Source organism: Lampetra planeri, chromosome 32, assembly GCF_965212315.1.
Source record: "Lampetra planeri chromosome 32, kcLamPlan1.2.h2, whole genome shotgun sequence".
NCBI classification, from domain to species: Eukaryota; Metazoa; Chordata; class Hyperoartia; order Petromyzontiformes; family Petromyzontidae; genus Lampetra; species Lampetra planeri.
The window spans coordinates 2,964,117-2,989,154 of record NC_136138.1 but is presented as its reverse complement, the minus strand read 5'-3'; the positions used below and the strand labels follow the sequence as shown (position 1 = coordinate 2,989,154).

General features: G+C 44.5%; 1 protein-coding gene across 1 annotated transcript; it reads right to left on the bottom strand.

Moving 5' to 3' along the window:
- Window positions 1-2,925: 2,925 nt before the first annotated feature.
- Window positions 2,926-23,167, bottom strand: LOC144729295 (uncharacterized). Its single transcript, XM_078609439.1, has 8 exons — window positions 23,113-23,167; window positions 22,565-22,618; window positions 21,210-21,249; window positions 19,318-19,358; window positions 13,670-13,771; window positions 11,242-11,364; window positions 9,312-9,422; window positions 2,926-5,784 (listed from the first exon to the last, which is right to left on the bottom strand). Exons 2-8 carry the CDS (start codon window positions 22,596-22,598, stop codon window positions 5,486-5,488), a joined length of 750 nt encoding a protein of 249 aa, XP_078465565.1. The 5' UTR covers window positions 22,599-22,618; window positions 23,113-23,167; the 3' UTR covers window positions 2,926-5,485.
- Window positions 23,168-25,038: the final 1,871 nt, after the last annotated feature.

Sequence of the window (25,038 nt, the reverse complement as noted above, 5' to 3'; positions counted from 1 at the left end):
CTGCCCCCCCCCTAGCTACGCCTCTGATGGGGAGGGATCTTCATCAAGAAAGAATAGAAACTACGGAGTAAAGAAAATGAAGGGACGAGGCTTACAGAGGAAGGGGCTGAACTTACAGAGTTTTGAACATTCCTGATGATTTCAGGTAATAGACACATGTCGAGTCGAATGTGCAGCAGGCAACAATACCTTCGGTGATGCAGATGCAGTCGCTGGTCAACTCAGTACTGTTACATGTCTGGGATGGGAGTGGCGAGATGTTAAACACCTCGCCTGGTATACAGGAGGTCGTGGGTTCGATTCTGAGTTTGAGTGTTCTCCCCGTGGTCGCGTGGACTTTTCTCCGGGTCCCTCGGTTTTCCCCTCCACATTTATCAACACGCGTTGAGATTATTTGGCTGCAATACATTTCCACACGATACGCCACTTTGTTGAGCTATCATTTGTGACTAGGGCGCTTCTGAAAAAGAGCTATATAGGTCAGTGGGCCTTACCTGGTAAAAAAAAAATAGTTTAGTTTAGAGCTAATGAGATGTGAGGTGGGCGAAGCTGCGCTTACCTGCATTAAAATAAACTTTGATACTGAATTATCATCAGGTCCCATGGTGTGAAGTGCACACCGTCTTCAACTCTTATCCGCTCTATCTCTGACCACTTCAGTTACGTGCTGTGAAGGGCCATTGTCTGAAATGTGTTTTGAGGTTTTTGCGTTCCAAAATAACTGAGGTTGATGTTTTATGCCGCCGTTAGCAATGACTTCGCAAAACGCCGTGTTGACAAATCAACGCAAAGAGCACATGCGGGGGAAAAAGCGTCGTGAAGCCAGCAGTTTATTTGTGAACCTTAACACAGACTATAGACTCACAAGTTCCATGGCATGGTGGATGGGATCAAATGTGAGTTTCCAAGCCTCTTCCAAGCCTACCTGGCCACTGAGGCGATAGAGAATGGATGCCCCCATAGAAGAGGGAAATTATCTGCCAACGATGACTTTAAATCCGGGCCAGATTCAATAAATGTCATCATCATCATCATTCCCATCATCGCTTCCTCGATAATTGTTTAAACAAGCAGCAGCTAACGAGATAACATCACTCTCACGAGTTTGAGAAGTCAACGGTGGTCTTCCAATGGTTGAGACGTGCAGTTCCCTCTTGTTTACATACTGAGCTTCTTATGTAAATGTCAATATTTGAATAAGGAAGCAAGCCACAGAAAGCAACAAGAACGAGACGCCCGAATGCGGAATTTCCCACTGCCGGTTCAAGGCTACCAATAAAAGTAGAAATATGCCATGCATATTAAGTACGAGGAAATGTGCATCTCTTTTGTTGATAAAGGGAGATTAATCAATAAGTATTTTGTTCTTGCTTGATTTAGAGTTAACCTTTGACCGTTGTTCGAATCACACTTTGTCGTTTACTTGGAGCCATATGATGAGTATAACGAATAATTTACTTGTGACCCAACATTTATGAATGAAACACGGTCTAACTTCGTGACAAATTACTTATACGTAAACTAACGCCAGAGCTGGACTGAACGTTGGGCTACTTGGCACAGACCAAGGGCATACACATTTGGCTGCTACAAATGATAGCTGAACGCAGTGGCTTGTCGTGTGCTATAAATGTCCACACGATAAGCCACTTCTCTGAGCTATCATTTGTGGCCAAGTCGCTTCTGAAAAAGTGCTAATGAGCTTTCTTAAATGTCTAATTTGTGATTTTTTTTCTAATCCACGTGTTCCCGTCCGCGTCTGTCTCTCAGTGCAATTCCCATCTTGTTGCTAACTTATATAATATTAATAATAATAATGTATTTTTCATGTTCTTTGGTTCTTTCGGTAAAGTCACGTGGATATAATTTTTTTTAATAAAGTGAATTAATTTTTTATTAAAAATAAATAAATACAAACCCACTAATATAGACTGTAGTCTAGTTCTTAATCGGAGTGAGTGTACTGACAATCTATAATGTGGACTGTAGCCTGGTTATTAAGTTTGCTGAGTGTACTGGCAGTCTATAATGTAGACTGTAGCCCGGTTCTAAACCTCGGTGAGCGTACTGGCAGTCTATAATTATAGATTGTAGCCTGGTTCTTAACATTGGTGAGTGTACTGGCAGTCTATAATGTAGATTGTAGCCTGGTTCTTAACCTTGGTGAGTGTACTGGCAGTCTATAATGTCGACTGTAGCCTGGGTTTAAAGCTATAGACTGCCAGTACACTCACCAAACTTAATAACCAGGCTACAGTCCACATTATAAATTGCCAGTACACTCACTCCGATTCAGAACCAGGCTACAATCTACATTAGTGTTATTTTTATTCACTTTATCTTTTATTGTTATTTTTCTTCTATCTACGTGAATTTCCCGAAAGAACCAAAGAATATGAATTCCTGCAGTCACGAAAGTTTTAAGTCGAATTAATTTTTATTTTTCGTGACTTAACATTCGTTTTTTGTTGCACTCCTTATCGTTTTTTGTTGTTTGCTGCTGTAAATTGCTGACCCGCCCATACTGGACATCTGTGAAAAAAAGCTTCTTAGCTCATCGGATTCCTCCAGTCTAAATAGTCTGATGATTCTGAGCAGCTAATATGCATTCACTGAATACGCCCTCCGTTGGGCGCATTGGTCTGCTGTATTTGCTCTTAGTGATCAAATTTAATGTCAAGAGTACAGCTAAACTCGCTGTTGCTCATCTCCTTATCGCATCATCTTCGGCGTGAAACGGGTGCAATCAGGCGCGCCGAAGGCATATTTGGGGTCCCTGGCGCATAATGTTTCCTGTGGGTCCCCGTCATGCAAATACAAATCTTGTCACTTTGGGGGGGGGTGCTGATCTTGGTACAGCCGCATCGTCGCTGTACTGCCTCTTCAGCCCAGGGTGCAATGTGGCACGCGGTGTGAACACAGTGGTGGTAGCCGGCATTGTTTAATTACATAGCGACTACACAGCGAAAGTGTCCGAAACGGGCAGATTCATCCTTTACATATGCATTAAAGTGAGCGCGGATACATAGAATACATACGCGTATCGATAACTTGGCAACATTTTAGCCGCATACTGCAGATGTCCGTACACAGGTGCGTGTCGTCTGGCGTAGCGAGCGAGATACGGTCCGAGAAAATTGCTCGGTAAGCGAAGCTGAGCAAGCAACGTTTCAGCCACAAAATGTTCCAACACTTGAACAACTTGTTTTTTTACACGAGATACAAATACCCGTATAATTTTAAAATAAATGAAATTAAACATCAAATGTAACACTTATCACGCGTAAACCACAGTGCAAGATCCCCCCCGTATAGTCTATGACAGGGGTCGGCAACCTACGGCTCCGGAGCCGCATGCGACTCTTTACGGGCTGCTTCTTGACGATATGTACGTATGCACAGTATGTACTCAGATGCATTGCGGCTCTTGAAATACTGAATTTTGTACCGAATTGGAAAGAAATGGCTCTTCTTGTTATTTTGGTTGCCGACCCCTGGTCTATGATATCACCTTCTCTCTCTCCACTCAATCGCACAGCCCTATCCTGCTCACTCTCTCTCTCGCTCTTTCCACATCAAAGATCCCCCGTGTAGCCTTAGCAGACTGTTGGGGCAAGTGCTGTTAGGTTAAGTAGCGCAACCGTTGGGACGCACGACGACGCTCGGAGGGTTGGCCCGTGGGCACTCGACGTCGATGGGGCGAGCAGCCCCCTTGCAAGTGAAATTGTTCAGCAAAACCCCCAGAAACATTCCGCGGTCAAAATAAATTGACGACGCCGGGTCGAGGGCCGTGGAGAGGATTCTCGTCTTCTTGGTTCTTTCGGTAAAGTCACGTAGAAGGGAAATAATAAAATAATAAAAATAAAACTAATTTAAATATAATTATCACGACGTTTCGGCCACAACACAAGCAGCCGTCCTCAGGTGAAGAAACAGAGCTGTCGGAAAGACAGCGTCCCAATGATGCTCGTGTTATGAACACGCGAGACCGCGACCACCACAGGGTTACGATTTTTAGCAAGGTGTTTTTTTGTGTAAACTGTGTTACTGACGTGAGGTTAAATAAATAATGATAGTTTGACAGAAAGGTCACGGAAGCGGTCGGGGGGGAGGGGGGGGAGTACCCCACCTGGAAATTGACCTATCGTTGAATGTACAAACTTTGTTCGAACAAAAAAACCCAGCTAAAAATATAACTCTTGAAAAGTAAAATAATTAAAGCAATGGGCTAATTCAAGTTACATCGCTCCACGTGGCGATTTTCAAAGGCAATCAGGGACACGCCTAAGCTCATGTGATTCTACAGCCACATCGACTATGTTTCACTTCATTCGAATTTCACGACCACCGTGACAAAGATCTCAGGAGGATGCTGTTAACATGAATCCTGGGTCTTGACTTAAAGCTTTCGTGACTGCAGGAATTCATATTCTTTGAGTCTTTCGGTAAAGTCACGTAGATAGGTTCAAAGAAAATAACCAAAAAAACCCTACGACGCTTCGATCGCAAACAGTCGGTAAATTGAATAAAAAAAAAAATTTGTGTACAAAATACACACTTTCACGTCGTTAATATGAGAGTGTGTGGCAGGTCAAAAGGATTCTGAATATAAACGATACTATTTTTATTTCACCAGGTAAGGCCCACTGAGAAGCGACCAAGCTACAAATAATGACTCGACGAAGCAGCTTATCACGTGGGAATATAGAACAGGCAAATGCTCTAAACGCATTGTTTTTTATATGTGGAGGGAAAAACCGGAGGGAAAAACCGGAGGGTCCCTGAGAAAAATCCACACGACCACGGGGAGAGAGACACGCAAACTCCAAATATACAGCAGGCGTCGGGGGTTGGGATCGAACCCACGACCTCCTGTATACCAGGTTGTTAACATTTGGCCACCGTGGCGTCCTCTGGCCACTGTGGCACCAATGCTGTGTGCAGCATGTGTACCCTGTGTTGTGAAGTCTTAATAGAAGCAGGATTTTGCAGTAAAATTGAGCATTTAACATGACCAGGGGTGAAGTGGCAGCCTGTAACCTGGACGTAACATAGCTCGCGGCTTTGTCTCGGGTCACGAGCGGTATTGAGGGCGATTTGCTCGGTCACCTGCCGAAATGTCGAGTATTCACGTACGGCTGGTGGTGGTGGCTCACCGTTCTGGTCGGGGTGTTTTTTTTCTCGCACGAGAAGCCACTTTGTTGAGCCATCATTTGTGGTCAGGTCTCTTCTGAAAAAAGAAGCTAATAGCTCAGTGGGCTTTTCCTGGTAAGATAAAAAAAATAGTTTAGTTTTATTTGTGTATTTACATTTTAGTGATATGTTTACCTTTTCCTATAGTTTTCACCCTTATCGTGTTTGCGTATTGTTTATTGTTGCGTGTTGTAACGTTCTGACTTTGTGCCCATAATTGGACATGTGTGAAAAGGAGCTTTATAGCTCATCGGATTCCTCCTCCAGTAAAAATAAATATCCCGATTTTGTGTCACGATGCCGTCGGATCTGTTGAATATTCCTCGCACGTGCTCGCATGCTCTCTAATCAACCAGCCAGGGTATACGTAGAAGCAGATGGGACAGGGCACGGGTGATACGTTTTCTTCCGTTTGATCCACATTCTTCTCTTCCTCCGTTCTTTCTACTTGTCTCTCTTTCACTTCTCTCTTGGTTGGCACCATCGGCACCTCCTCCTCCAACGGTCCTCTGTTGGCTGCAGCAGGACTTGCAATGTGTGACGAGCCATATCTCTTCCTGAGTGAGTCTCTGCCATGGCCCATAGCATTTCCTGGAACAGGTTAAAGTCATGGAGGGGTCAAGGCAGGTTTAGCTGCTGTGTCAAAGTGCAACTATATTGAACTCTCATTGTCGTAACAATTGTCTCAGACACCTGTACAGGAATTGCGACCACATTATGCTCGCATTAGCATCATCATCGTTGTCATCCTCACGTTGCTGGGTTCTTAGAGAAACAACGAATGTGACTTGGCAGTCAAAGACCACCCTACAAATATTTGATAAATTATTCGTGACGCAATTGAAAAACTTTACCATGGGACTTTTTTTTTGCATGACACTGGTGAGACGAGGTCATAACGTTTCAAAGATAATGCCATATATTATCAAAATATGTTTGTTTGCATGTTCACCACATACGTGTGGTTAATGCGGACATGATTCCTTGCAAAAAGGTTTCTATTTGTTGTTTGAACATCTTAAAAACAACTCCTGTTTTATTGCTCTAAAGGGTAACACCTATTCTTGTTGCAAAACTTTGTTGAGAATATTGGTGTAACGATGATTAGTAAAAAAAGCACATCCACTAATTGTTTTCACCAGCAGCGTAGCTCCTGTACGATACCCGGAGTATTTCCACATCATTCTTCGCCTACCCACGGCACTGAACGTGAATTTCCACGAGTCCCTTTCTCTAAAATAAATACTGTAATTGGATTAATGATCTGCTCAACTTGTTTTTGATTACCACTGAACTGGCAATGCAAAACCCACGAGATAATTGACCTGATGGTGAATTTCCAACCATTCTTGTTCCAGACCATACATTCTATTTTCAGACCAATGTACATATTATTATAAACTGAAGATGATGACGGCTGTTAGCTTGTACAGTCTGTTCACCTATAACGCCGCGTGTTTTCACAACTCGAATTTTATACAACGCAATTAATGTATTCGAGATTTTTTTTGTTTATAGAACGCGGATGCGAATTGGATATAACGCAATTTCAGTGAACGGAACTACGTTGCGCGAGTAGGAATAAGCGGATGTACGGCTGTCTCGGCGTAGCATCACACGAGGCGGGATACTGCTGGATGCTTCTAGATTCAGCCTGCATATGCATCTCGCGTGTTATTGCGGATGGTGCTTTACCATTTATTAGATATTATTTATCATAACGCAATTTTGCCATAACGCAGTGGTCTTCGGGAACGCAACTTCTGCGTTAGAGTAGAACAGGCTGAATACAAAGTCTGATGAGATGCATCATTTTTGTACTGTTATGACGGCCCCCAAAGCTTTAACTCTGATGGATGTACGCATTGCCAACTCGCCACAGTTGTTTAATGATAATTACTCGAACGTGGCGAACTGCTCCTCTCGATTGGCAGTCCTGAGGCAGGAGCCGTAAGTTCAAGTTCCCCACGTGGAGTCAAATGTATCCTCCTCCGATTAGTACGGTTGACTATGTGCGGTGTGAAAGAAGTTCAATATGTATACATTCACAGCACAGGGACAGCTCGTTGGATTCACCCGGAATGCGCGATTGAATCGCACACTATCTGGCACTTGAACTTCCAACTGCTTGGCAATTACTCTTTGGTTATTTCGGTAAAGTCACGTAGAAAGAAAAATAAATTAAATAATAGCATACGACGTTTCGATTGCACACACAAGCAATCATCATCAGGTACGAATGAATGAGAAAACAAACGTAGTATACTTAGAAATATAATGCAATACAACACAGAGAGTCGGCTAACACAAAAGTCAACACCCTACTTAGTTGATTACGTTCTTCCAAAGATTGCTAAATTTGAGAGAAAGACAAAACACAGACACGGGGACACATAGACAGACAGACAAGCAGAGAGAGATAACGCAGAGACACATCGAGAGAGACACACACATAGGCACACAGAGAAACAACGCCTCTGTGTCGAGGCTTTAAATATAGAGAGAGGGGGGCAGAGAGAGAGGGGGGGTAGAGAAAGTATCATGTTAATGAGAGACTTGGAGCCTTTGTAACTGCAGAAAATACTAGAGCGACAACACACGGACAAACACAGAGAGAGAAAACACACTTAATCAAACAAACTTAGTACAATTTGGAAATGTAATGCAATGCAACACATAGAGTCAGTCAACACACAATTAACGCATAGCCTGGTTGATTACGTTCTTCCAAAGATTGCTAAATTAGAAGTTAAGTGTGAAATTTTGAGAGAGAGACAAGCCACAGACACGGAGACACAAAGACAGACACACAAGCAGATAGAGACAACACAGAGACACACAGAGAGAGAGAAAACAAACTTAAATCCTCCCTGTAGAGGTGATTCAAACTTGAGTGGGAGCTTTCGTGACTGCAGGAATTACTCTTTGGTTCTTTCGGTAAAGTCACGTAGAAAGAAAAAATAATTAAATATGCTATTAGTATAATTAGTGTAATTTATTTATAGAACCAAAGAGTAATTCCTGCAGTCACGAAAGCTCCAAATCAAGTTTGCTTGGCAATTGTGAGTCATTTTATGTAGCTACAGGACCGCTCGCCCAGGGCAGTATTATTCACCTATTTTTACTGCATAATGTATAAACAATCTCGGAATGAAATATAAACCATTCAGCTCCTTCATCAACCTGCACTGATCCGCATGAGGAAGTATGGCCGAACAAACAACATGAACGACACGCTTGCTGTATACACCATACCACTAGTTCTGTAACAGGGTAAAACTATTACACTCCACTAAACAAATGTTAAACGAGGGGGCACTTTTAGCTTTTTAAGATAATGGCAAGACCCAGGCGAGTGTATGTGTGCCTGATCCTTGCAAAGTGTAATTAGGCAAATTTCCCACCAGATGGTGCAGCCTTTCACACTTGGTGTACACTACAAAACAGTACATACAAATTGTAATGTATTGCCGCCCTGTGTTACTCCACTGCTTGGGATGAAAGCCTCCCTACGCTGTGTTAATCACGGTTTTTTTTTAACCAACCCACAATGTTCAGTGTGGGTTATTAAGACATTACTCACCCTTGATATTAGCCAAGGCCGGGATTGGCTTTGAAACTAAGCAATTTTTTTTATTTTAGCAGGTAAGGCCCACTGAGCTATGTAGCTCTTTTTCAGAAGCGACCTGGCCACAAACGATAGCTCAACGAAGTGGCTTATCATGTGGAAATTTATTGCATCCGAATACTCTAAAACGAATGTTTCTAAATGTGGAGGGAAAAACTGGAGGACCCGGAGAAAAATCTACATGACCAAGGGGAGAGAGAACGTGCAAACTCCAAATATACAGCAGGTGTCAGGGTCGGGATGGAACCCACGACCTCCTGTATTCAAGGCGAGGGAGTTAACATCGCGCCACTGTGGCAGCCCATTTGCTTTAACGACTGTGCCACCGCTCCACTGCTCCACCCCCAGAGTATATTACAATACAGTATTTAAAAATAATCACCGCATAAAACACTTCAGTTTGTAAAATAGGATTTCATCTATCGGAAATTCACCTGAAATAAATATACAGTAATGCACCAAAAGGAAAGTGTTTTTTTGTTGTTGTTACCTGATATGAATATTTTAGCCAAACTTCGTCCGGGATCTTTATCATTCACCGCCCGTGTTTTTGTGGTATTTTTCTGAGCTGTGCTCCCACGTTCAACATCTGTTACGGACACTTCGAATGCAAAACACACACACACATAGCAATGTATAATACTCAGCCGGGCTGGAAACACACACCAAGCACCATCTCTTATAATGCGCACATACGGTTAAGCTGTACCAAGCATTCGGTTTGGATGTAAAATAATTTGTCTACAGACTGGCAGCACCCACCCCAATTAGAATTACACCACCCATTTTCATGAACCACGAAATCAGTCGAAATGCAGTCATGTCACCCCCTGCCCCAAACGACACGCAAAATAAGCGCGTATCATGGATCAAAGCAGGCTGATTGGGGTTTATGGGAACCACGGTGGAGAGATGTTAACTACCTCGCCTGGTATACAGGAGGTTGTGGGGTTGACCCCGACAATAATATTCTTAGGTTTTTTCGGTAAAGTCACGTAGGTAAAAACATTAAAATTAATAAAAGTAAAATAAAATAATATAATAAAATAAAACAATAATGCCTGCTGTATATTTGGAGTTTGCGTGCCTCTCTCCCCGTCGTCGCGTGGATTTTTCTCTGGGTCCTCTGGTTTTTTCCTCCACATTTAGAATCAACATCATGAGTTGAAGAGTATTTGGCTGCTATACATTTCCACATGATAAGGCCACTTTGTTGAGCTATCACCTGTGGTCAGTCGCTTCTGAAAAAGAGCTAAATCGCTCAGTGGGCCTTCCATGGTGAAATATATTTTTTGTTATAGTTTATAGATGATGCTTTGCAAAGTGTAACAACGTGTGCTGTGCATTAGATAGCTATGCAATGCACAACACGTAAAGTTTCCACGGCTAACATCGCGATAAAAAATAGAATTGTTTGAATTAGCCCACAAAGTGCCGACAACAACACTCTTCTTCGCGTTTGACGTCTGACCTTCTGGATTTTGTCCTGATGATGTCTGACGTAGTTTCAAATGAAACACCGTATCTAACTGCTACATTTGTTCGTGAGAATTGTTACATTTGTAGCGACATCGTGAATGTCACTGTGTAATGCCGGCTCTAGCGAGGCACGGTATGCATTGCATTGTCATTGCGGACACCCCGTAGGTGGGTGTAGTATCAGCCCTAGAGGGGGCTCGGTGAGCGCTGGGATAGCGCTCAGTGGCACCACGCCGTGGCGTACAGTGCCGACCCCTACAGGAGGGAGTGTGGGAGTGTCAGCCATGGGATGAGGTTACCCTAGGCCATGGCACTCTGGTTGACCCCGGAAGGCACGTGACAAGTAAGATCTACACAGGGGCCCCCGGCGGGGGCTAGGGAGTGCTCACGTGTCAGGGTGAGATCCTACGGGAAGGGTCGAGAAACGATAAGAGGTTTCTCGAAGGTGGTCGTGGCCAAGGGCGGGGCCAGCCACGACCCGGGAGCATATAAACCGGGTCCCCACAAGAACGTGAGTTCTAGCGTTGCTGTTGTCATCTGAAGATCTACGATCTACGTTCTACGTCCAAGAAGAAGTCACCAACACGTGGACGAGGACCCAAGGTCGGGTCCTGTCCAATGTAGCTACTCCCAGTAACTAGCGTAGTTGGCCTGGTGGTCCACCACCACAGGTTATCTGGTCAAAGGGGCAGTGACCCCTTTGTGTTAATGTGTTGGTGTTAATAAATATGTGTTGCCTCCAAGAAGTACGTCTGCGACTCGGTTGAATCCATTACACATTTAAATGCTTGCGTACGTGGAAATTTAATTGCTTTGGTTGTGTCTGGAGGTGGAGGGTGCTGACGACACAAATATGGCGAGGTCGTTTAGGTGGCCGAAACACAGCAAAGAAAATGAACTGATTCAAATATAATGCCAAAAAATTAAATATATATTTTTACCAGACTTCACAGCTTCTTCCAGACCACCGATGGTTAATTCCGCAGTCACTACTGGCGATGCCGATGGGACATTTACCGATGCCGTTCCCGTCGTTTGAGGAACCTTGATTATCTTTACGTACACTGTGAATACAGACACAATGGCACAGGAATGCAGTTAGGCAGAACAAAACACAGCAAGCACCAGCTCGTAGAATTCACGAATATGGTTAAACATCAAACACCAAGTTGGCCGGGAATTACCCATCGGCATGGATATTACTTTTGCACCCCACTCCTATGAATCGCAGAACTCGAGTAATTATTAAAATTAGTCGCCATCCAAAACCCCTATTTGCATGTCTTTATTGGCTACCAATTAAACTAAACTATTAAATATTGTTTTATTTTACCAGGTAAGGCCCATTGAGCTATATAGCTATTTTTAAGAAGCGACCTGGTCACAAATAATTGCTCAATGGAGTGGCTTATCATCATGTGGAAATGTATTGCAGCCAAATACTCTAAACGCATGTTTTCTAAATGTGGAGGGAAAAACCGGAGGACCCGGAGAAAACTTCACGTGACCACGGGGAGAACATGTAAACTCCAAATATACAGCTGGTGTTAGGGTCTGAATCGAACTCACGACCTCCTCCATACCAAGCAAGGTAGTTAACATCTCGCCACCGTGACGCACTATTTGGTCAGGAGCCAAAATTTATTGCGTGGGTTTCCTTTTGGGGCTGGCCGAGCGGAAATAGATATATCGGGGAAAGACCTGCCCATCTCGCGAAAAATCATACAAATGCAGCTTTTTTTTTAAACTTCCAAATCGAGTTGGCATATGCCAAAGGACCACTGTTAACTTCCCACTAAGTGGTGCTCCTTTTATCCACCGCAGAGGAACGAAGGGCTGAGTTCTGGACATCATTATAAGCTAGAGAGTGCTCTAGCTTCAGTTTCAACTAGCTGGATATTATACTGGTAGGAACCTCCTGGTTACACCAGCCCACAGGGGATTATTGTGTCCGTCCGTCGTGCAGAGAGGGGCTGGGTGGGGAGGGAGGGGCTGGGTGGGGAGGGGAGGGTGGGGAGGGGCTGGGTGGGGCTGGGTGGGGAGGGCTGGGTGGGGAGGGTTTGGAGGGGCTGGGTGGGGAGGGTGGGGAGGGGCTGGGTGGGAGGGGTGGGGCTGGGTGGGGAGGGGCTGCTCACCCCGTGGTGCCCTTATAAAACTCAACGTTTAACCTATTCACGCCGACTTGTGCCCGCCCTCACAGTCGGGCATATTTGCGGAATACACCACGCCGTCGTTGACCCTGGCCATTGACCGAGCAACCCAACGTTCCTTCCAGCTCCCTCCGCAGGAATTTGTTTTTTCTTACTGCTGGATTCAAACCACAGGTCTGTGCACTCGTAACCCAACGTCTGCCCAGGTAAGATCACGGGCCTTTGCGCAACACACAGAACAGGACCCTGCGGGGGCTGGTAGGAACGAATAACCAAAGAATATAAACATAATGTATTATTACACTTGTTTAGCCAGGAAAGCCCCACTGAGTCTAAAGGTTTTTGTAGGGTCCTGCCAAGTGTTTGCAGTAGGGGGCGATGTTGCTACACCGAATCGAACGATACGAAGGGAGAGTGTGAGGCCTAGTTCTAAGCTTTAGGCCTAGCTGTGGGCGTTAGGCCGCTGTGAGTTAATTTTTAATTTAAATGTTTTAATTATTTATGTAAAAGCTTTAAATGTAAATGTTTATATTTAAAAACATCAGGGAATGTAACATTGTAAAACATTAACTCCCTTTCACACACGCGGGGGTACGATACGAAGGGAGAGGTTGAGGCCTAGTTCTAGGCTTTAGGCCTAGCTGTAGGCTTTAGGCCGCCGTGAGTTAATTTAAAAATTAAATGTTTTTATTATTTATGTAAAAGCTTTAAATTTAAATGTTTCTAATTAAAAGCATCAGGGAATGTAACATTGTTAAACATTAACTCCCTTGCACACACGCGGGGGTACGATACGAAGGGAGAGTGATAGGCGTAGTTCGAGGCTTTAGGCCTAGCTGTAGGCTTTAGGGCGCTGTGAGTAAAATTTTAATTTAAAAGTTTTAATTAAAAGCTATCTCAGGGAATTATAAGGGAATGTTACACTTGTTTAGCCAGGAAAGCCTCATTAATTTAAATATTTTAATGAAAAGCTATCTGAGGGAATTATAAGGGAATGTTACACTTGTTTAGCCAGGAAAGCCTCACTGAGTCTAAAGGTTTTTGCAGGGTCATGCCAAGTGTTTGCAGTAGGGGGCGATGTTGCTACATGGTCGGACGGACGGACGGACGATATAATCTATTGTAGGCTGGTCCACTTCGTTCCTACCAGTATAATGTGACAGTATAACAATGCTTATAATCATGCGCGCAACTTTTTCAGAAAGTGCAGAGGTGGTACCATTTGCTTCGTGTCCAGAATCGGTTGGATCATCACGGGCATTGTGGATCAGGACCGGAGGGCTTGGGGCGACAGTGTTCGGGGGTCTCAGGGTGCCCATGTCTGTCTCAAATAACAACACGAACGGTCAACATTAACACGATCAGTACTTTGTCTTTTTTAATAGCTTTCTTTATTTTAACAAAGTCACTTTGCATTATCCCTGTCAATTTTTTTTATATTTCTGTTGGCTAAGGTTTGCCGCAATATTGCTTCCACATTTTTAAAGCGTGGCCATTCTCATTGTAAAGCAACATCTCAGTGGCGTGATGTTAACTACCACGCCTGGTATGCAGAAGGTCATAGGTTCAAACCCAACCCTGACGCCTGCTGTATATTTGGAGTATCATGTTCTCCCCGCGGTTGCGTGGATTTATCTCCGGGTCCTCTGGTTATTCTGTCCACATTTATAAAACATGTATTTTGAGTATTTGACTGATATAAATGTTCACGTGATAATTCCACTTCGTTGAGCAATCATTTGCGGCCAGGTCGCTTCTGACAAAGAGCTATATACAGTGAGGGAAAAAAGTATAATATCCCCTGCTGATTTTTTACGTTTGCCCACTGACAAATAAATTATCAGTCTATAATTTTAATGGTGGGTTTATTTGAACAATGAGAGACCGAATAACAACAAAAAATCCAGAAAAACGCATGTCAAAAATGTTATAAATTGATTTGCATTTTAATGAGGGAAATAAGTATTTGACCCCTCTGCAAAACATGACTTAGTACTTGGTGGCAAAACCCTTGTTGGCAATCACAGAGGTGTTGTATCCTAAGCCTTCTTCCATCATTGATATATAATGAATGAAAACACACCAAAGCGCAGCAAACTGCAAAACACCAGGTGTTGTAGTAATGAACGGGAGGAGGGCTAGGATGGCAGAATTGCAACCTTGCTTCAAGGAAAGATAAGGCCTGATAAACGGGCACGTGTCACCTGCAAGGGCAGAGACAGTGGGAGAGTCAGCCAGACATGGTTAAGGCAGGGGGCCCAACCATCTATGACCTCAGCGCATGGGCGAATAATGGGGCAGTGTCGACTCGAATGCAATGGAAGGAAGCAGAGGCGCCTTTGTCTGGATCACGGCCACAGAAGGCCGGGGGTCATCACTGATTGTGTGTTAGGGATTTCGAGCTAATTGGAACACGTGCACACAGGGAGGAGAAATACGCCTTGTTCTCCTGCAGCTGAGGGAGCCAAGATAAACCAGCTCAAGGTTGTGTACACAGGGGAGGGAGCTGATTTAAACAACCTGCGCGTCTGAACGTGAGGGGGCCTTGTCCTGAAATTAATCACACTCCCAGAGCAGAAGGTTGGATGACCACAGTGAGACGAATAAGAGCGTTGTATATCTCAAGGATGCAGACTCAGCTGAATAACAAGGCTGCGGGGGTCACCAGAAGTTCGCGTTCGCCTAGTTAAGTCAAAAAGCTCAATTATTCTGTATTGCTATTAAAGTCACGTTAAAGTCGGAATTTAACAACAGGGTAGGCTAAAGTTATTGATACAACTCGACCCGAAGCATAACGGGATGAATCACCACCAGGTCGAATATAAAATACATAATAAAAGAGCGATGTTAAACCCAGGGTCGGAGAGAAAGGGAGATCCTGGCCGTCTTTGTATCCCCGCAGCGCGGGATAGGAGTGTATACGCTCGGGGAAACATCTCCACTTGAGTCAAGCACCACGATGGGAAATGACAGACCTTAGGTTACATACAGAATCATAACTGTGAAATGGTAAGGGACAAATGTTAAAACTTTTTAATCATTTCTTTGTGCGTCAGTGACGGTCGGAGAGAGTGTGCCCCTCCCTCCAGGTGGTGCAACACGGACAAAGATGCTTATGAGACGATTTGTAACGTCTGTGTTTTGGTTCATGAAGAAGGCCAAACAAGAGATAATATCGCACCCAGACAGAGAGACGACCTCGAGGCAATTTGTAACACCTGACTGTTTGCTCGTGGATTTTATGGAGGGAATATGACAACGGAATATACCATGGGTGATGCACACAAGGACACACGGACGTACGGACACACACATGGACACACCTACCTACGGACAGATCCTGACACAGTAAATCAAAAGAAACCCCGCCTTGTGGGCAGGGTCCAAAGGGATTTTTCGGCATAAAAGAAAGGACTCTGAGCATTGGAAACCAGTTCGACCAGGAGGGTCAACTCATCAGCGGAGTTCGACCAGTGGGTCGGCTCAGGAGCTCGACCGGGAGGGTCGGCTCAGGAGCTCGACCGAGCGGGTCGGCTCAGGAGCGAGCTGCGACCAGCGGGTCGGCTCGACTCATCTTCAGCTCGACCGGGAGGGTCGACTCAGGAGCGAGCTGCGACCAACGGGTCGGCTCGACTCTTCAGCTCGTCTGGGACTCAGCCGAGTTCAGCCGGCTCTCGGGGCTCGACTCAAGTGGCTCCCCATCTCCTCTGCAGGCGGGCAAGACCCGCTTGACAGCTCAACTCGGCCTGCGTGGGTCAACCTCTGCCGAGTCGGAGGTCTCTCTGCAGCTGAAGGTCGCGGTTTGGCGACGAGGCGACGACCCAACACTGCACGCTGCGAGCGAGCTGTGGGCGCCACCTACCGACCGGGTTCCGAACTACGACAGCGTATCAACAGGCATCCAACCAATTCCCCACGGCGACAGAGGAGCGACTGATACGTATGACGCGCACCGCCCCCTCACCACACGACCACCAGGCGTCTGTTTGACATAAAGAACCGACTCCGAACAATGACTATTCAAGACCACTCTTACCACTCAAACACACTCGAACCCATAAGCCATCCGTGGCTGTGAAGAGAACACTCGAGACCGAGTGATGGCCATCCGTCGTTTATAAGAGTATTCGTAATTATTATCTTTAATATTTAGTGGGCTGTACTCTTAATCGCATAAATTCCCAACAGATCCATCAATACGAATTGATTCTTGGCACCTCCTTCCGCCAAGCCACGCTCACGTGGGGAGTGGTGGCCCACCAGATCCTTATCAGGTGATCTGGTCCCCAATTAGTAAACTTGATAAGATAACGATCTTCGGAAAAGGAGCACCGTCGCAGGCCCTTACTCCGAGCCATTCTGTTGTCAGATAACCTGCCGATGTATCTGTTGAGATTGGTGCCTTTAAGAATAATAACTGTTTTTGATTGTGTTTTTTTTATCGCCGTATAATCTTTCAAGTATCTTTCAGTCATAATCGCCGCACGTACTCGCATCCTCTACAGAATATTCAACTGTCCCGTGACCCAAGGTGCTAACAACGTGATAAGGGTTGCGTATGATCAATAAGGAGTACGGTACTGCGTGAACAATATTGAGTAATCATTCATTAACGTTAAGGTTTTTCTTAGCATAGTATTTGCATGTTTTAACGACTCTCTCTCACTAACAACCATCGCGTTATGCGGGATCCATGTGCCGTTGTCAAAGTGAAATCAGACAATCGTTGATGATACTGTATTGATGCCGTGTTGACGTTACGGGAATGAGAGTTCGCATACTATCATAGTTGAGGTTGAATTAGTAATAAATTGATTAATACAGAAGTGGTTGTGTGATTCTTTCCTGAAATCTATGCATAAGATCTGCTTCTGCGTTGAGATCTGAACTTGGTGACCTTAATAAACACACTAATACATACTCAGTAAATGTTAAAGCGATAACGGGGTGAACCGGGGACCTAAAATATAAGCGAGAATGAGACGAACCTAGACAACGATGCCGAGTTAATCTAAGTTAATCTTGCATACTTACACCACACCTGCATAACTGCATACGATTAATTGCCTTATTCCGATCGATAACCCACCCTCGTCACCGAGGCGGGGTCTGGTTATCATAACGACTTGCATTATCGTAATTACACCCACTCGCATAATTACTACGATTACCTCTCGAATTGGCATAATTAAATGTGCATAATTACATAAATTAACATATTTCCGGATAATTACACATTTGGCCAAATTTAATTTGATTATTATTATTTTCACTGAATATTCATAACCCACATATACAACATAATAATTTCACCCACGCACGCATACAACACATCAAAATTTTCATAACCAACATATACAACAGAGGTCAGACGTTTCTTGTAGTTGGCCACCAGGTTTGCACACATCTCAGGCGGGGATTTTGTCCCACTCCTCTTTGCAGATCTTCTCCAAGTCATTAAGGGTTCGAGGCTGATGTTTGGCAACTTGAACCTTCAGTTCCCTCCACAGATTTTCTATGGGATTAAGGTCTGGAGACTGGCTAGGCCATTTCAGGACCTTAATGTGCTTCTTCTTGAGCCACTCCTTTGTTGACTTGGCCGTGTGTTTTGGGTCATTGTCATGCTGGAATACCCATCCACGACCCATTTTCAATGATCTGGCTGAGGGAAGGAGGTTCTCACCCAAGATTTGACGGTACATGGCCCCGTCCATCGTCCCTTTGATGCAGTGAAGTTGTCTTGTCCCCTTAGTAGAAAAACACCCCCAAAGCATAATGTTTCCACCTCCATGTTTGACGGTGGGGATGGTGTTCTTGGGGTCATAGGCAGCATTCCTCCTCCAAACACGGCGAGTTGAGTTGATGCCAAAGAGCTCCATTTTGGTCTCATCTGACCACAACACTTTCACCCAGTTGTCCTCTGAATCATTCAGATGTTCATTGGAAAACTTCAGACGGGCATGTATATGTGCTTTCTTGAGCAGGGGGACCTTTGCGGGCACTGCAGGATTTCAGTCCTTCATGGCGTAGTGTGTTACCAACTGTTTTCTTGGTGACTATGGTCCCAGCTGCCTTGAGATCATTGACAAGATCCTCCCGTGTAGTTCTGGGCTGATTCCTCACCGTTCTCATGATCATTGCAACTCCACGAGGTGAGATCTTGCATGGAGCCCCAGGCCGAGGGAGATTGACAGTTCTTTTGTGTTTCTTCCATTTGGGAATAATCGCACCAACTGTTTTCACCTTCTCACCAAGCTGCTTGGCAATGGTCTTGTAGCCCATTCCAGCCTTGTGTAGGTCTACAATCTTGTCCCTGACATCCTTGGAGAGCTCTTTGGTCTTCGCCATGGTGGAGAGTTTGGAATTTGATTGATTGATTGCTTCTGTGAACAGGTGTCTTTTATACAGGTAACAAGCTGAGATTAGGAGCACTCCCTTTAAGAGTGTGCTCCTAATCTCAGCTCGTTACCTGTATAAAAGACACCTGGGAGCCAGATATCTTTCTGATTGAGAGGGGGTCAAATACTTATTTCCCTCATTAAAATGCAAATCAATTTATAACATTTTTGACATGCGTTTTTCTGGAATTTGTTGTTGTTATTCTGTCTCTCACTGTTCAAATAAATCTACCATTAAAATTATAGACTGATCATTTCTTTGTCAGTGGGCAAACGTACAAAATCAGCAGGGGATAAAATACTTTTTTCCCTCACTGTAGCTCAATGGCCCTTACCAGGGAAAATAAAAATAATTTAGGTTTAGTTAAAAGTGGTCTCATTCTATTGACTCCGAGCGTTGGGTGGCATTATGTCTGTGAACCAACTCAGTTTGTGATCTCTTCAGCGAGAGATAATGTGCATTGGTCACCTGGTTGAGTCCATTCTTTGGTCACCACCTCATAATCAGAGCTGGAAAGTAAAATATTTCAGATCGTCACTTTTTGTTGCGATTGATACAAGCCGTCTATCCACAACTATTACAGTATTAGCACTGCCCACGACCATTTGAGCATGGAGACACTTTGAACTTAGAATAGAAGAGTACTCAACACATTCATCAATAACACGACCGTGGCTTTAAAAGAAGATATACCTAACTCTCCTGTTTCCCGTCCAAGGACGGGTGTATTGCAGTAAATCTGAAACTTGAAAGCGAAAATCAGACCGCGACGTGATATTCATTGCATCCATTCGTGTGCAATTTGTAAGGGCGCGGTGACACAGACCTATTTCATTTAAAGGTTATACTCCCTTGTTCATCATGACGTCATTTCTACTTTGATGCCTCAACAGCGTGACGGAGATCGCGTGACGTGAGGGTTCTGCCTTTGTAGTGAGGGTTGTAAATTGACGCCGAGGAGGGGGGAGGAGGCGCCTCGGTCCCCCATGTTGAGTGACGTCAGCCGCTAATTATTATGAATGGGGGGGGAGGGTGTCCATTTGGAGGACATCACCTGTTCATGATCATTAATGAGGGGGCGGGGGTCCATGTGGAGTGACGTCACCTGCTCATGATTATTAATGAGGGGGGCTGGTCGACGTGGAGTGACGTCACAAGCGATGCGCACAAGGCATTGTGAGTTTAAAATTTTATTTTTAATTATTTTATATATTTTTTATAATTTTATTTTCTATCTACGTGACTTTAACGAAATAACCACAGAATATGAATTCCTGCAGTCACGAAAGTTTTAAGTCAAAATTCTTGGCTCATTATAGTAGGTAATAATAATTCGAGGGGGTGTCCATTTGGAGGACGTCACCTGCTCATGAATATTAATAGTCTATGTGGAGTGACGTCACGAGCGTTACGGACATTCCTGGGTGATTATAGTAGATATAGGCAACGTTTCAAGGCAATGGCCCTTCATAGCACATGGTGCCATGGTGGCGAGATGTTAACTACCTCCCCTGGTATACAGGAGTTAGTGGGTTTAGAGTTTGCATGTCTCTCTCCCCGTTGTCACGTGGATTTTTCTCTGAGTCCTCCGGTTTTTCCCTCCACATTTAGATACATGATTTTAAAGTATTTGGCTGATATAAATTTCCACGTGATAAGCCACTTCGTTGAGCTATCATTTGTGGCCAGGTCGCTTCTGAAGAATAGCTATTAACAGTGGCTCAGTGGGCCTTACCTGGTTAAATGGAAATAGTTTAACCATTACTCGATTTTTATTTTACCAGATGAGGCCCACTGAGTCATATAGCTCTAATTCAGAAGCAACCTGGCCACAAATGATAGCTAAAAGAAGTGGCTTATCATGTGGACATTTAAAGCAGCCAAATACTCTAAACGCACGTTTCTAAATGTTGAGGAAAAAATCCACGTGACCACGGGGAGAGAGACATGCAAACTCCAAATGTGCAGGTGTCAGGGTCGGGATTGAACCCACGACCTGCTGCGTACTAGGCAAGGTAGTTACTTGTACAGAATAGTCACATGGTTAGCGGGTTTGCCAGTGAGCCAGTTTTCACGAAGTCCAAAAATACCCACATATATGCTATCAAACATTAAAAAAGTGAAATTATTAACAATTGCCCAATGTGTGTAGCTATTGACTCAAATCGCAAATGTTAAAACCCCAATAATTTCGACGACCAAAACATCATTGTCTAATCCTTTTCGTAGTCTTCGATGTTACAATTGCAGAAGAGATCATTTCATAGCAATGGTCCGTCACTTTATTTTAAGCAATGGAATTGGTTCATGATATGTGAAGTAATAAACACGAAGCCAAGGTTGTGTGTAAGGATGCTCACCTCGGGAGCGGACTGCTATGTGGTCTGCTCCCACGTGGCTCTGAAATACCAAAAACATTTTCACCTTATGTAGATGTATATAGCAGCGCATTCTTCCAAGGCACTTAACAACAATTCCAAAATTGTACATAAGATGATAGTGGTTGAAATGAAAAGTGGGGTTATTATTATTAAAAGTAGGTGGTGTAGTTATGTTGACAGGAGAACGGGCGGGAGAGGTTAAGGAGGACGGGTTGTGGTAGTGATAGGGATTAGTAACAGGGGTTGGGGTAGTGATAGGGATTAGTAACAGGGGTTGGGGTAGTGATAGGGGTTTGTGATCATGGTTGGGGTAGTGATAGGGGTTTCTGATAGGAGTTGGGGTAGTGATAGGGGTTAGTAACAGGGGTTGGGGTAGTGATAGGGGTTTGTGATCATGGTTGGGGTAGTGATAGGGGTTTCTGATAGGAGTTGGGGTAGTGATAGGGATTAGTAACAGGGGTTGGGGTAGTGATAGGGGTTTGTGATCATGGTTGGGGTAGTGATAGGGGTTTCTGATAGGAGTTGGAGTAGTGATAGGGGTTAGTAACAGGGGTTGGGGTAGTGATAGGGGTTTATGATAGGGGTTGGGGTAGTGATAGGGGTTTCTGATAGGGGTTGGGGTAGTGATAGGGGTTAGTAACAGGGGTAGGGGTAGTGATAGGGGTTTGTGATCAGGGTTAGTGATAGGGGTTGGGGTAGTGATAGGGGTTAGTGATAGGGGTTGGGGTAGTGATCGTGGTTTGTGATAGGGATTTGTGATAGGAGTTGGGGTAGTGATAGGGGTTAGTGATAGGGGTTGGGGTAGTGATAGGGGTATCTGATAGGAGTTGGGGTAGTGATAGGGGTTAGTGATAAGAGTTGGGGTAGTGAAAGTGGTTAGTGATAGGGGTTGGGGTAGTGATAGTGGTTTGTGATAGGGGTTGGGGTAGGCTTACTCGTAGGGAGTCAGAGACAGGGAGTAACAGTCTCAGGATGATGGCCCAGAAAGAAGAGATGGGTGTTGTTTTAAGGGAAGCAGGTTAGTGAAGAATATTGTTATTTGTGCTGCAGGCGGAGTAGGTTCCAGTAGAGGGCAGCGAGAAGGGAGAATGAACGATAAAGCAAGCCTGGGCGCAGGGCGAGGGAGGCACAGAGAGGCACAGCAGATATTGGGAGCGTAGAGTTCGGGATGGGACGTAGTCAATTTTGGGAGAAGCAAGATAAGGAACTGAAAAAACCGACATTTAATTACGCACTAAAGGGCATTGCATTTAAGGGAGGAACGGAAGCAGGTTTGTGAAGATGAATTTTTTTTTCATTGCACGTAATTGTGCAGGAATTACGAATATGTTTACCATGTTTTGATGGGTGGGTTTCCAGGCGGACCATGGGACCCTGGCCAGGAATTTCTGAGACAACAAGTCAAAAGAAACAATTTGACGTCATTACAATTATTCAAGGCCGTCCATAAATGACGTCACGCGATTTTGGACGATTTTTGACCCCCCCCCCCTCGTCATAAGGCGTCACAAAAAGTCAGACCCCCCCTCAAATATGACGTCACAAAGCTCTGCCCCCCCCCCCAAAACCATATTTCCATTTTGAAAATAAAACATGCTTCAAATCGCTTTAAACTATTGTCATTGTAGTGCGTATTTAATGTGGCGCTGCACTCTGATGTTGTAGGAGTGTTGTTATAACAATTAATGTTGTTATAACAATTCTATATTTATTGAAAGTTGCGCATTTTGATTTGACATTTATCAACCTTCCCCCCTCGTCACACATCGTCACAAATGTCTGATCACCCCCCCCCCCCCCCCAGGTGCGTGACGTAATTTATGGACGGCCCCTTAAACACTTGTTATGACATCTTATGAGTCTGAATATGTGCAGTAATCACCTGGTAAAGGTCGAAAAGCCAAGGGGAGTGTCCCACAGTCTGTGCTCTGACGCCATGACCTGCAAAGCAACATCATGGACAGTTACCATGACTGGGTATTCCCCAGGTATTGTTTTGCACTTACAATACCTGGGGGGAGCGGTGGTGCAGCGGTTCGCGCTACAAACCCGGTGGCCCGAGTTCGATTCCCGCTTACGGCCAACACCAGTGATGATTATCTGAACCGGTCATGGGCCTCCCCTCGTTCGACTCAGCCTCAAGGTGCGGATTGTGTAAACATCGCCACTGGGGAGAGAAAGGCAGCCGGGGGCGATTGTTGGCCACCCAACCCCTCGTGTGTTGTGCCGGCCTCCATAGGTGCACGCTAACAGCACCTTCCCTAACAGTCTGTCTTTGTATTGCACTTGAGTGAATCACCTGCCATCAAAGAGAGACTTGCTTACTAGTGAAGAAATGGTGGAATCATCTCAGCCTCGTTTGTGTTCGTTCACAAAGTTCATCCACGGCACCACAGAGGTACAACATACTTCTCTTTCGGCTACACTTTGGAATTCCCTCCCATCGTCTCTCTTCCCAAGGTTGCTATGACCTTGCTCAATTCAAGGAATGTCTCTCACTCTTTACCCTGTTGCACCTTTGGTGTTTTGGGCCTTTGGGTTTGTGCCCAGCAACCGTCATCAAAATGTAAAATGTATTGGCTTAGCAACTGCAAGCCTCATCCAACTGGACAACAACAACAACCGACATTCGCCACTAAGCGGCGGTGACGTAACCACGGTGCTTGTGTCATGCTAGGTGCACTTTGAGGCCACTGGACAGGATATTTATTGATACGTTTTTTGTTCTTCGTTTAGCAGTAACGAGGAAGAAGCAGAGCAACTGATTTGCGTGGACATGTTGTAGAAAGTGTCGTATTCACAAATAAGATATTACATTACACCCGTGTGGATTCTGGACTTGAGACTTATGCAGACATCGCCAAGGAACATTATTGGCCTAATGTTGGCCATAATTTCGCTATTTCTCAGTGGAACGATGACCGATTTCACAAGCACTCGGTCCGCCCCCTTCTCCTCCCCCTCATTTCACATTTTGCAATTCAAACCACGGCTGATTTCACTTCCAAATGAGCCCATTTCATCACCATTGCACAGTGGTGCAAAATTGGATGGGGTTAGGTCAGCGAGGGAGGCAGCAGAGTCAACGACGATGGAAAGTTTCTACCGATATGCAAACAAAGGGTGCGCACGGGGTCCCATTTTTACACAAAATTCGCGTGCACGCTCGTCGGCCTCCGTTCTGCAAAAAAAATATATTTTTGCCCAACCATGGCGCTAAATTTAGAGAAACCGTTTTGTTTGCTCTGAACTGTGCGGGGGGCGAAGTGGCGGAAAGGAGGTTCCCATATTCTGGTCCGGCAAACCTGCAGGGCGTCACTGGAACGTTTACACATGACCCCGTCTGACCAAATATTCAAGAAGGTAGCAATTGTGTGCTTCTGACCTGTACTTCAGTGTTAAAAAAATGTATCTGTAATCCACAGCAACTTAACAATGAGTTTTTTGCCTGCGGTAATTTCATATTTTCTTTGCAAAATTACATTTCAAGAAGCAGTCACCTGGTTTTTAACAAGAGAATACAGCATTGTAGGTCTATTGCAGCTTTTACGGCCAACAGCGAATCCATTCCACATTGTTTTATTGTAATATCGGAAATTTACCTTGGCGGAGTTGAACCTGATGCAGAATGTCCGTCTTGGCCTGAAATTATATACAGCACAGTAATAATTTGACAAATTGCTTCCAAATATGCATTCTTATACAAATATTATACATATTCTTGGTTCTTTTGGTAAAGTCACGTAGAAGGGAAATTATAAAATAATACAAATATAAAACAATAAAAATTCTCACGACGTTTCGACTG